We start from the raw sequence: 12024 nt of genomic DNA on the forward strand, positions 1-12024 counted from the left end.
TCTCATAGGTTTTACAAGTTCTACTGATACAACAAAAAAAGCCTCTACACGGAAACAGAATTTAATGTATTCACACTCCTGAAAATCATGAAGGCTACCTTTCAAATATTCCCGTGACTCAAAGGTTCCACTGCCCACAAATACAAACCCAGAAATCAGAGAGCAGGACAAGACACTCTTATAATTCTTAGGCTAACAACAAAAAGCAGGCTCATCAACCACAGTATCAAGTAGTGTGAAACAGGTCAGTGCACCCAGAACCTGGATCGCATCAGGTCAGATTCCAAAAACAATCAACAGAACAAGCCTCCTTCTTTACAGAAGCAAAAGCACAATACAGTTCATGACTACTTACCTAACTACAGAAACTACACATAGATCTGCACTAACAACAATTATTAAATAAAGGAAAGATTAATTGAAGATGTTAATAAAGACATACACCAAACACACATTAGAAATAACTAGTAGCTTATCTGCTAAGGCACTTCTGTTTCCAGGCTGCCTGCTTTACATAGTTGCAGAATGGGGCAAAGCAAGGCAGCTATGCTTACTTGTGAAGCAGATGGTATAGTGGGTCCATGAAGTAGGAACTTGAACTTAGATAATGAGATTAAGATTCCAGAATTAGTACCCAAGAAGTTACCAATTTAATATGTCTGTGAATTAACACTCAATACCCACCCTTTAGGGGTTTGCTCACTATAGCAAATACTATTATAGCTTTTAACTTGAATTTTCTTCTGTTTCTGCTGCAAACAATAGCATAGTGAAACTGTTTTATGATTAGGCTTTTGCAGCCAAATGGGTTTTATTAGAGTTATACTCAGGAAAGGTGTTAGTTCATACAGTTATGTTCTGACTTCAGGCTTGCTAATAACAGAGAACTCAATACCACGCTTGTTGAGGCGATCAATCAGTTTTGTTTTCGAGAAGGCAGCTCCTGGGGAATACACACCACCCCTGCAAGTGAAAATCAAAAAGGAGAAACATTAGTGGCAGAGTGATGGAGGGACACCTTTTGTTAAGCTAGAGATGTGCTTCCCTGACTAAGAAAGAAAAAGCCACTTAGTCTGAGAAGAGAGTGGGTGAGGAATCTGCCAGGGTGATTATAATCCTAGGTTCATTTCTGCATCCAGCAAGCTCTATAGAAACCACTCCATTAACTGAACATAAAGACATGGATGCCAAGGCCTGACTAGAAGCCTATGACTACTGATTGGCTGGTGAAGAGCAAGTGGCTTTAAATCAGCTTGCAGTGAACCATCTCCCTTGCACAGCCAGTTGGGTGAGGTAACACAAATCCACAGGGCTGATTAAATGTATTTTCAAAGAGAAACATTTGCACATAGTAGCTTTAAGGGAGAGCAAGCTGCTCAGCATGGGAAGGTACTTACTGTTTAGGCAGAGAAGCTGAATCTTCCAGAAGAGATAGAGCTGCTTGAACCATTGCAATTGGTGTAGCAACATATCCAGGCTCTGACAAAAAAAACAAACCAAACCAAAACCCCCCAATGAAATACGGTGCCTTGAAATGTGGAATGTAATCTTGCTCTTCCCTACAGCATTCTGGAGAATAATGTCTTTAGCAATGAAACAGCCTTCCCCATTTAAGAACAGCTTTTTTTTACCCAGTAAACAGACCGAGTAGCTGGTGAAATCCTTAAGATCTAATCCAGACAAATACCGATTCACATAATGGCCTCTAACTACACAACTGTGAGTGACCACATCATGGTGACAGAGGGCTTTCTGACACAGCAAGAGTTTTCCCCATCCTGTACTTCAATGCAGAATTTTACCATGCAACACTTGCATTCTGCCACATCTCTAGTTATTTAAACAAGCTGTACTCCAGTAACTCATTTCTGAATGTACATTCTTGCTCTCTCCAAACTTCAGATGTCATGTCTCCTCAAGGAATGACCTGAACAAAAGTATATAATAGTCAGAAATTATACCACACCAGACCTGTTAAAGTTCACTCTCTGGGAGCTGGAAATAAACCAAGTACTAAGTCCAGGCTGTAACAACTAAAAACTATTCTTAAACCCCTCTTCCTTCAAAAGGTCTGCTCTGCAAAAATGAAAATCAGACCAGGGAAAGTCAGAGTAAAGAAATTCACAAGAATGCAAGTGAACTGGCTATTTCAGAAACCAGGTCACAATGAATTCTAGTATCCAAGTTAATACACTGTGAAGGCCGTTGGCTTTGTTCCTGTTGCAAGTGCTTCTCAAGGGTGAAAGGGACAGCAGTGCAATCAGAAATGTATTTTAGAGCAGGGAATGCTAGGCAAAATACATACCTGGTCCTTTCACTTCAGTGCAGATCTTCATATTTGGTTTGGCATTCTGGGGATCTTGTCCCTCACTGTAACCCTCACCAAAAAACGTCATTGTAAAAGAGGTTTCATCCATCTGTAAGTGGACAAGACAAGCATGGTCACCAAAAGAGAAACTGGTTGCTACCAGGAAAGCATAAGTAGTAAATAAAAGTATCCAAATTCTATATATAGAATCCTGCCAAATACTATAATCCATTTAAACATGAAAGGAGTTATTTTAAATTACTGCTTAAAAAGTTAATCTGAGTTTTTAATTGCTTCCACTTTGTTGCACTGGCTTTGTACTAAAGTCTGTTTGTTCTCTCAGTACTTTCAGTCCTGGGCTTTTTGCTAATCAGTCTCCCTTGGTCATCACCTTTGATAGAGTGCTTTTGAGCCATCCATGGGAATACATCAGGCCCAGAAACATTATCCATTTATTCCTCATAGCAGTTACACACACTTTGATGTCTAAAAGCAGAAGGCATGGTTATTTAAATATCCAGTAACTATCTAAACAGGCACACACAACATGCATTTGGACCTAGGGAGGAAGCTGGTATGAGTGGAGGCTGAGGTTTCTTGGTCTGATCAGCCAGGAGGAGACTGAGGGCAGACCTCACTGCAGTTACACCTTGTGAGAGGAAGAGGAGGGGCAGGCACTGATCTCTGTGGTGCCCAGTGACGGGACATGAGGGAATGGCCTGAAGTTGTGTCAGGTTGGATATCAGGAAAAGTTTCTTCACCCAGAGGGTGGCTGGGCACTGGAAGAGGCTCCCCAGGGAAGTGGTCACAGCACCAGCCTGACAGTGTCCTCAGCCTTGGACAGCACTCTCAGGTACATGGTGTAACTCTTGGGGTATCCTGTGCAGCGCCAGGAGTTGGACTTTGATGATCCTTGTGGATCTCTTCTAACTCAGAATATTCTGTGATTCATTTAGAAATTATTTCTTTGAGGCTAAGCAGTTGACTTTAAATTACTATTCCACCATTACCACAACAAATGTATTCTGTAACTGTGGTAGAAAACAGTCAGTTACCTGCTTCTGGGTTGGTCCTTTCTTTGAGAAGCGTCCAGCAGAGAAAAATTCTGGGTACTGTATGAATAGAGGAAAGAAAAAAAAAAAAGGAAGAAAAAGACAAAAAAAGACCAGCAGTAAATAAGAGGGAGAAAAAAAGATATCTCCAATATCTCCAAACACTAAATTATTTTGTGTTTTGAAAACTTACTTTTGTCAGAAGTTTTCTTCCAAAGTTAAACTTCACCAGAAGAAGAAATAACATGCCCAGAAACATCAGCTTGATAACAGAGCCAAGACCACCTACGGTCACATAAGCACCATACTGGACCTGAAGAAGAATGTATTTTCAGTGATGGGATTGACATTAATTTTTTCCATCAATTGATTGTTATAAATCAATCTACCCTGTAAGTAAGATGCAGTTATTTTGTACAACATACATGGGTTTAAACAGGGCCTTAAACAATTGTTTTAGTTCTAAGGAACTGTTTGAAGAATGCTTCACTTTATCATTTATTCTGGGAAGACAATGTAACTACAGAGTGAAGAGGGAGCAGACATGGTACACAAGAACAGAAGACTTTACAGAAAGATGTGTTTTGGCATCCAATTTCAGCCTTCTTTCCTAGATCTTACTTTTCTCCTCCTTGTGCTTTTTTTAAAGAGAAACTGAAATAGAATGGCAAGCCTTTCCCATTTGTAGTTTTTGAGTGCATTTTTAAAGCACCATCTCACCCTCACTGCTGAACTGATGCCTGTGATTCTGCACAGTTATACAGATTGTTGGTGGTCATCTCCTCTCAGGAAATCAGGAAAACAAAAATTAATCATCTTTTCCACCACCATTACTTCACACTGCCTTTACTCTGCACACTGGAGACCCAAGCATCAAAGAAATCTTAAGACATAAATGAGCAGCATATGAATTATGTATCAGAATATTTACTACACTATACTGAGCTGGCTATAGCTACCATTGACTACAATTCTGATGCTTTTAGAAGCTCTGCTGATACAACAAGAAAAGTCTCTGCATAGAAGCAGAATTTAATATATTTATCATGAAGGCTACCTTTCAAATATTCCTGTGACTCAAGGTTTCCATTCCCTACAAATACATACCCAGAAATCAGACAGCAGGAGAACCTGACATGACAATCTCATAACTATCATGTTACCAAAGGCAGGCTCATCAGCCACAGTCTCAAGTAGCATGAAACAGTCCAGTGCACAAATAACAGTAACTTACAGGTGTTTGCTGCAACTCAGTGTGCAAATAATGCTGAGTCCTTTTCACGACAGAACCATCAGCTCCCATAAATCTAAGACAGTACTCCTTGAATTCCGGACTGTAAAACATAAATCCCCTGCAAATGAAAAAAAATTAAGTCAGAAAAAAATGTTCCAATCTTCACACAAACTGAAAGAATTGACCATAATGGCCTTACCATTACCAGTTTTCTCTCAAGAATTTTTGTGACATTATCTCTTTTGACTGAAAGCAAGCAATTCCAAATATATCCCTGGCTCACTCAAAATTCACTACATATAATTCACTATATATAATTCACTGTATGCACTATATCAAGGATGAATCTGATAATCAATATAATATTTTCATTTTTTTCCCTCCATTCTACTAATCGCTTCTGAAATCAAGTTTCCCATGTCACTAGAAGTCCTTTAGAATGAGTTAATTTTGAGACTCAGTAAATGCTGAGACATGTTGCCTTTTCAGTAAGATATGAACAAGTCTGTAAAACTGAACTTATCTTCAATTCTACTAGATGAGCATCTATGTGTTCATACTATACTAAAGTCCTAACTGTATCTTTTCAGTATTTAATACTGTACCAATCTGTATCATAAATACTGGAACTGTTAGGAGACTGTATATTCCACATCTTATGCTTATACCTTTTTTTAAGCTTTGCACCAACTACTGGAATAGCGGCATATCCTATCTGTTTTCGCAGCTTCTTCAGGCTGGCTTCATCTGCAATGCCATAGACAGCTGATTTCCAGGTCCCATCATGTACACCAAGACCCTTGTGACATACCATGAAACAATAATTAGTTCAGTATTTAAAGGTTTCATGGATTATTTTAATACTATTAGAATCACTACATGTATTACAATTATTACATATAAATGTTATGATGATAGTGTACTGAAATGGTGTGGGTTGACCTTGGCTGGATGTCAGGTGCTTGCCAAGACACTCCATAACTCTCCTCCTAGCTAAGATAGGAGGAGGAGAAAATAAGATGGAAAAATCCCTTGTGTGTAAAGATAAAGGTGAGTTAATAAAGCAAAAGCTGCATATGGAAGCAAAGGTGTGGTAGTAACAAATGCCTCCCCCCCTACCCTTCTCCTTAGCCTTTATTGCTGAGCAGACAGTATGGAACATCCTTTTGGTCAGTCTGGGGCAGCTGTCCGGGCTGTGTCCCCTCCCAGCATCCTGCCCACCCCAGCCCACGAGGTGAGGGGGGGAATGCTGCACAGACAGCCCGAGTGCTGTGCCAGCACTGCTCAGCAGTGGCCACAACACTGCTGTGTTACTGTCACCTCTGCAGCTGCCACACAGCTCAGCACTGTGAGAGCTGCTGTGGGGAAATGAACTCCATATCAGCCAGACCCGACACAATCTCCACCCCTCTTTCCACATGACCTGCAACATACTCAGGACCCACAGAATTTAATACATATCTGCAGCTCTTCATAACTACATCTCAGTGTAGTTAATTCTCATTATTGAAATCCATTTCTTACCAACACTTTGAACTTATGCTATATATTTAAATAGATGTCCTCATATCCAACATATAGATGTATACATTCCCATGAACTGCTATCCCCTGCTGCTTAACAGATACTACTCTCCCATTCCATGGGCCTCCTCCACTCCTCCAGATGTTTTTTAACAACAAAAATGGTTTGTAAGGCAAGATAGATACTCATGCCAGGAGCAGTAGTGTTTGGTTCAAGACTGACTTGGATCATTGTTGCATTGTTTTAACAACAGCATTAGAATTATTACATATATTACACATTATTACAATTACGATCCACAGGTATTATCATTACATGCATTAATGTACATTGAAACGACCTTCCCCCCACCAACAAACAAAAACCCCAAACAGCCTAACACTAGGATTACTGGCAATACACTCTGGATCTGTTACAGTTTCACTTGTGTAAGAATCCTTCCCACAAGTCTGCAAAAGCAAAATAGTTCTTGGAGCAGCTTACCAGGGCAAAGTGTAGGTAGACAGCTCTGCAAACAGACCTTACAAAAGGTTGTTTGCTTAGGATACTTTTAGTAGCTCCTAAAGAATAAAGTTCTCAGACTTATCAAAGACCTGCCAGCTTGCTCCTTGGTCTGACTTAATGTAGCAACATTTATTCTGATGGGCTGTGGTGATGTTATCACAAATACTCCTGAGTTTCAGGAAGGAAGAAACAACTAACCTCAGGCCCAGATTTCACCGACAGGAAACTTTCAACAGCAGTTAAGGTACCTGTAAGGGAGGGGAAAATATTACATATTTTCAATATTGCATATTGGCACATGCAGTCATTAATCTGCAGAGTCAGAGAATGCTCTGGTATACTCAAAACAGCAGGCCACTGACATTAAAAGGTGAAAAAGCAGAGTTACATCTTTATCTCAAAGCAAAGTAATGCAACATTAAGATGCACAGCTATTTGAGTTAGCAAGTTATTACATTTCTTGTGTAAATTACTTCAATACGGGTCACTAGTATTACCTCTATTCATTAAATTTTTTCCTTTATCTAATGAATGAGATAATGTAAAAAAAATCATTGAAAAAAAGGAAAGTAATATTGAGAGCCACATTTAGTTTTCCTCCAAGTTTCAAAATAAAAGATGATGTAGGCTGTGAAAGCAAACATGAACTTAAAAATTTTGTTACACCCAAACTACAAAAAACCCACCACCAAAACAAAACAACCCACAACCCCCCAAAAAACCCAAACCACAGAAAATATTTAATTTTAGCATAGATTAAAATAGTGTTCTGAAAAGAATGCTTAGTTTGATGAACAGCAAAACAACACAACGCCTCCAAATTCTGATTTGTTTTGCTTAGTTCCTTCTGAGATTGGAAAACTGTATTTGTATGGATAAACTTCAATATAGCAAGCAACTGGATAGACAGAGGTAATGCCATAAAGTCAAAATAGGAAGAGATAAAAGGTATCTATTCAAAACAGGTATCAAACATCAAATTACAACCTCATGAACATCCAGATACTCATTTCCATACCTTGTTTCTCCTCCAAAGTCTGAGGTTTCTTCAACTGAATGCTGACTCCAATGTAAACCAATCCCATTTAGCAGCCTTTTTAATAGCCCATAAAAGCAAAACATTTGGATACTCTTATGGGCCCTCCCAACTTAAAGTCAGACCTGATTAACAGAGTATCCTCATCTGGGAGCAGGATCAAGTACTATTTACATAGAATTAAATCCTCCCATGTATTTTCTTAAATGTATTTCTCTTTCAGTTACCCTCTAGCTATTATAGAAGTCAAAGGCACTGCTACTTACACTCACAAAACAGCTTCTCAGAGCTTGCAGTTGAAAAAGGAAACTTTGGAAACCTCATCACCCCCCAGTCTGTGGTCTCCTTCCCACTGTGTCTTCCCAACAAGATTTTCACTGCACAAGTGGCAATTGTGCTGAGGCTGCCTAGGGACATCCACACATTGGCTGAGCAGCCTGCTGCTCACAGCTGAACATTCTGTCCTCTCAGATTCACAGAATATTCCCAGCTGGAGGGGACCCATGAGCACCATCGAGTGAATGGCCCGCATGGGATGGAGCCCACAGCCTCAGTGTTATTAGCAGCCTGCTCTGAACAACTGGGCTCATCACAGGGCCCTCTCAGTGAACAACGGGACCATAACTCCTCCCCTATCCAATGATCCATCCAATGGGACACTCAATTTCTCCCTACCACATTTGGTTGAAACTGGTCACCTGGTAAAGGCAGGCAAAAAGAGACTCTGAGAGAGTTTCCACAGGACCACTGCTGCTTTAGGAAATCAGATGAGAGCATAATCTGCATTCTTTTTCCACCATAAAAATATTCTAGTCACCTTTCAGCTTGTCTCTGGTGTACAGTACTCCCATATCTGCCGGTATGGAGTCAAAACCACAGCTTCCAATGACATATACCCCCTTTTCTGCAGCTTTCTCATTGTATTTCAGGTACATTCCTTCCAGAAACTGAAACACAGGCAGAACAAATATTTTAAGCTGAAATTCATTCTTGGCCATACCCAATATCAGCCATCAGCACTTCATTGTCACATCATAGGCTTCAAGTATTTTTGACAGATATATACGATTCCTGATCTGTAGTATGAAAGTTTCACAGCAGTGAAAAGAAAAGTACAAAATTCCTATGTAGTATCATAACAGAGGCTTGAAGCATATTCAGCAATTTGGAACTTCCACAGAGACCCAAAGAGGCTGTCTTAAAAGCAAGAAAACTACACAACCAAGTATAATGTACTTTAAAATAATTACTGCATCTTGAAATTGTAGATCAGGAGGCAGAATTTGTCTTCATGTTCAGAACCATAAGCAGAAACAAGAAACAAACTAAACAAACATTCCTTTTTCAGAGCCTTGATATAATGTCATGCTTTTTTACCATCACATACCTGGGGTTCTCCACAAATGTCAATGAAGCTTGCACCATTTTCAACACAAGCTTTGACCACAGGTTCTCCAAAGAATCTATACTATAGAAGGAAAGAACACCAGATGTAACAAAAGAAAACCCACATACCACAACTCACCCAGTGTGCTTTACCTAAAGTATATCTATGCAATAGAAGTGATATTGATTTTTCTAAGTGGGGCAAAAATGCAAGAGCACTTCTATTTCTTGGGAGTGTGGGGAGAAGAAAACAAACTTCACTGCTGCCAATGGAGCTTGCTGCAGACTACTGCACCTGATTTCTCTCATAAAATCAGATCAGATCACCAAGACAAATTGAATACTGCCACTAATTTCACTTTACACTTCCTGCACTCTTATTATCAGCATATTCTCTACTTAAACATTGAATTTCAAAGAGATGATCATGACCCAACTTCCACCACACACACTCTAAGTTTTAAAAGGGCCAAGTGCTTCTGACAGCGAGCCTGTGGGCCCCTTTTCCAGCTCCGTGCTTAACCCTAGCAACAATGACATTCTGGCTCAACCCAAAACGTTGAGCCAAACTTTACCATCAGAATCTTAGGCTGCCTGTGAAAGACTGAAAACCATCTCCGCTGTATTTCACTGCGGACACCTATCCGTGAACCGCACCACTGCGACGGCGGTGGGAAACCCTTCGGCCACGGCAGCGCACAGCGGTACTGGAACTCCGGGCTCGAGTTCCACCAGCTGCGCTGTCCCTGCGCGGCCGCGGCAGCTCTCGGTGCCCCGGTGCGGCGCAGGCAGCCCGGCCGCCCGCAGCCCAGGCTCGGCCCCGGGGGCGGACTGGCCGCGGGGGCACCGCCCCGCCCGCATCCCGCACTCACCGGGCCCACGCAGCTCAGTACCACCCGGGTCTGCTTCGCCATGGCTGCCAGCGAGCCCGCGTCGTCCACATCGCAGAGCAGCACGCCGACCTCGTCCCCGAGCGCCGCCTTCCCTGCGTACCGGAGACCGCGGTTACCGACACCGCTCCGCCCGGGACGAGCCCCCTCCTCCCCGGCGCAGCGCCGGGGCTCGCCCTGCTTCGCTTCTCTGCCCTTGCCCGCACACCCGACCCGCCGGGCCTCCCCGGGCAGCGGCGCTGCGCCCCCGCCCCGGCCGCGGCCCGTACCCAGCTGCCCGGCCGCCCGATCCAGCACCGCCCGCAGCTTCTCGCGGTTCCGCCCGGCCACGGCCCAGCGCAGGCGGCCGCTGCACAGCTGCCCCTCGCCAGCGGCCGTCGCCGCCGCCGCCCGCGCCACCTCCTCCACCACGAACTGGCCGGTGAAGCCCGAGGCGCCGAACACCACGATGTCGTAGACCCGCCCGGCCGCCATGGTGCTACTGCGGGCCGTCATGGGGCGAGCAGCCTTCGTACTGACGGCAGCGCCGGGCAGCGCTGGCATGACGGTCCCGCTCCGCCCCGCCCCGCCCCGCCCCGGCGGGCCCAGCCCGCCCCGCGCCCCCTCGGGCTGCGCTCCGCCCGCCCGGCCCGAGCGTGGCCTTTGCTCGGCTTGGGCGGCAGGGGCAGCGCCGCAGCCTCCCGGGGCGTTTAACGGAACAGGAGAGTAGAAATGTGCCAGGGTACAGCCCAGGGGGCCTGGAGCCCTGCGGCGTAAGCGACGTTAATAGGGAGAGGCCCTATGGAGTGATAAAATGGTTTGAGTTGAAAGGGACTTAAAGATCAACCCCCCTGCCATGGCATGGGCATGCCATGCATTGCCGTCTATTGCCATGGGCAAAGACACTTTTTACTCGACCAGGTTGCTCAAAGCCTCATCCAACCTGGCGTTGAACGCCTTCAGGGATGTGGCATCCACAATCCCTCTGAGCAACCTGTTCCAGAGCCTCACTTCTCTTACAGTAAAGGGTTTTCCCCTAATATCTAATCTAAACCTGCTCTCTTTCCATTTGCACCCATTTCCTCTTTTCCTGTCACTACATGGCCTTGTAAATAGCCTTGCCCCAGGCTGCAATTAGGTCATGCTGAAGTCTTCACTTTTCCAGGCTGAACAAACCCAATCCTCTCAGCCTTTCCTCATAGGAGAGGTGCTCCATCCCTCTGATCAACTTGCTGCTCCTCCTCTGGGTCACCATTGTTTGGTCCCAAAGCAGAGATCCTCTTTCATGATGACCATGGCTCTGTGGGGATTTCAGCACAAGCAATACAGGTGGTCGGAAGACTGTTATTAATAAAAAAGAGAAATTTAATGACGTAGATGTAAAATGAAACACTGTTGCCCCACAGTTGCAGCAAATATTTATGTTATGCTCAAAAACAGAAGCAGAATGACACAACATGCCAAGTTCCTGTTGCAGCAGGGAGAACTGGTGGCCCTGTGGACGAACTTCAGGATGGAGCATCCCGGACTGCACAGAGTGGTGAGGCCATGTTCTCTGTGTTTTCGTGGCCAGGCTGCTCACCTGAATTCCAGAAGCTTGCAGCAAGTCATGCAAGGGAAGCAGCCTCGTGAATCCTGCTCACTGGCCCAGTTTCCCAGGGAGCACCTACCATATTTAATTGTTCCCAACAGAAGCTTGTCTAACCTGTTTAAAATCCTCCAGTGATAGATGCTTTCATACCGTTCCTCAGGCAGTCTCCTCCTGCATTTGTTATAAATATGGATGGAGACAAGAAGCTAGATCTTCAGATCTTGTAGTTTTAGCCCCACACTATTTCTCCTGTTTCTTGAGGACATTGGCAAAAGATTTAATCTCTGAGGAGTATATAAAAAGATGCTGCAGAGCTGGAAGCTGCCATGCATCTTCTCAGTCTTTATTAAAAAGATTCCTTTGATTTTTTTTCCCTTACAGGCCACTTTGAGCATAGATTTCTCCTGTTCTCTTCTGAACTATCTTCAGCGGGTTTACATTGTTTTGGTAACATAATGTCCAGTACTAGACCCCACATTTGCCCTGTCAGTGTGAAACTGATTGAGAAGGTTATGTGATA

General features: G+C 43.5%; 1 protein-coding gene across 1 annotated transcript; it reads right to left on the reverse strand.

The window, feature by feature from the left end:
- Positions 1-45: 45 nt before the first annotated feature.
- SCCPDH (saccharopine dehydrogenase (putative)) lies at positions 46-10495 on the reverse strand. Its single transcript, XM_054630634.2, has 12 exons — positions 10204-10495; positions 9917-10029; positions 9046-9126; positions 8476-8605; positions 6821-6870; positions 5263-5393; positions 4595-4712; positions 3554-3673; positions 3364-3420; positions 2306-2417; positions 1398-1479; positions 46-963 (listed from the first exon to the last, which is right to left on the reverse strand). Exons 1-12 carry the CDS (start codon positions 10475-10477, stop codon positions 852-854), a joined length of 1380 nt encoding a protein of 459 aa, XP_054486609.2. The 5' UTR covers positions 10478-10495; the 3' UTR covers positions 46-851.
- Positions 10496-12024: the final 1529 nt, after the last annotated feature.

The sequence above is a fragment of the Agelaius phoeniceus genome, chromosome 3, assembly GCF_051311805.1.
Source record: "Agelaius phoeniceus isolate bAgePho1 chromosome 3, bAgePho1.hap1, whole genome shotgun sequence".
Classification (NCBI taxonomy): Eukaryota; Metazoa; Chordata; class Aves; order Passeriformes; family Icteridae; genus Agelaius; species Agelaius phoeniceus.

Bases quoted from the DNA above. Each gene is read 5' to 3' on its own strand.
- SCCPDH (XM_054630634.2), bottom strand. From the start codon at position 10,477: ATGCCAGCGCTGCCCGGCGCTGCCGTCAGTACGAAGGCTGCTCGCCCC. The intron at 10,030-10,203 runs GTACGGGCCGCG...TCCGGTACGCAG, and splicing joins TCGGGCGGCCGGGCAGCTGG to GGAAGGCGGCGCTCGGGGAC. The intron at 4,713-5,262 runs GTATAAGCATAA...TTTCATTTGCAG, and splicing joins GGTGCAAAGCTTAAAAAAAG to GGGATTTATGTTTTACAGTC.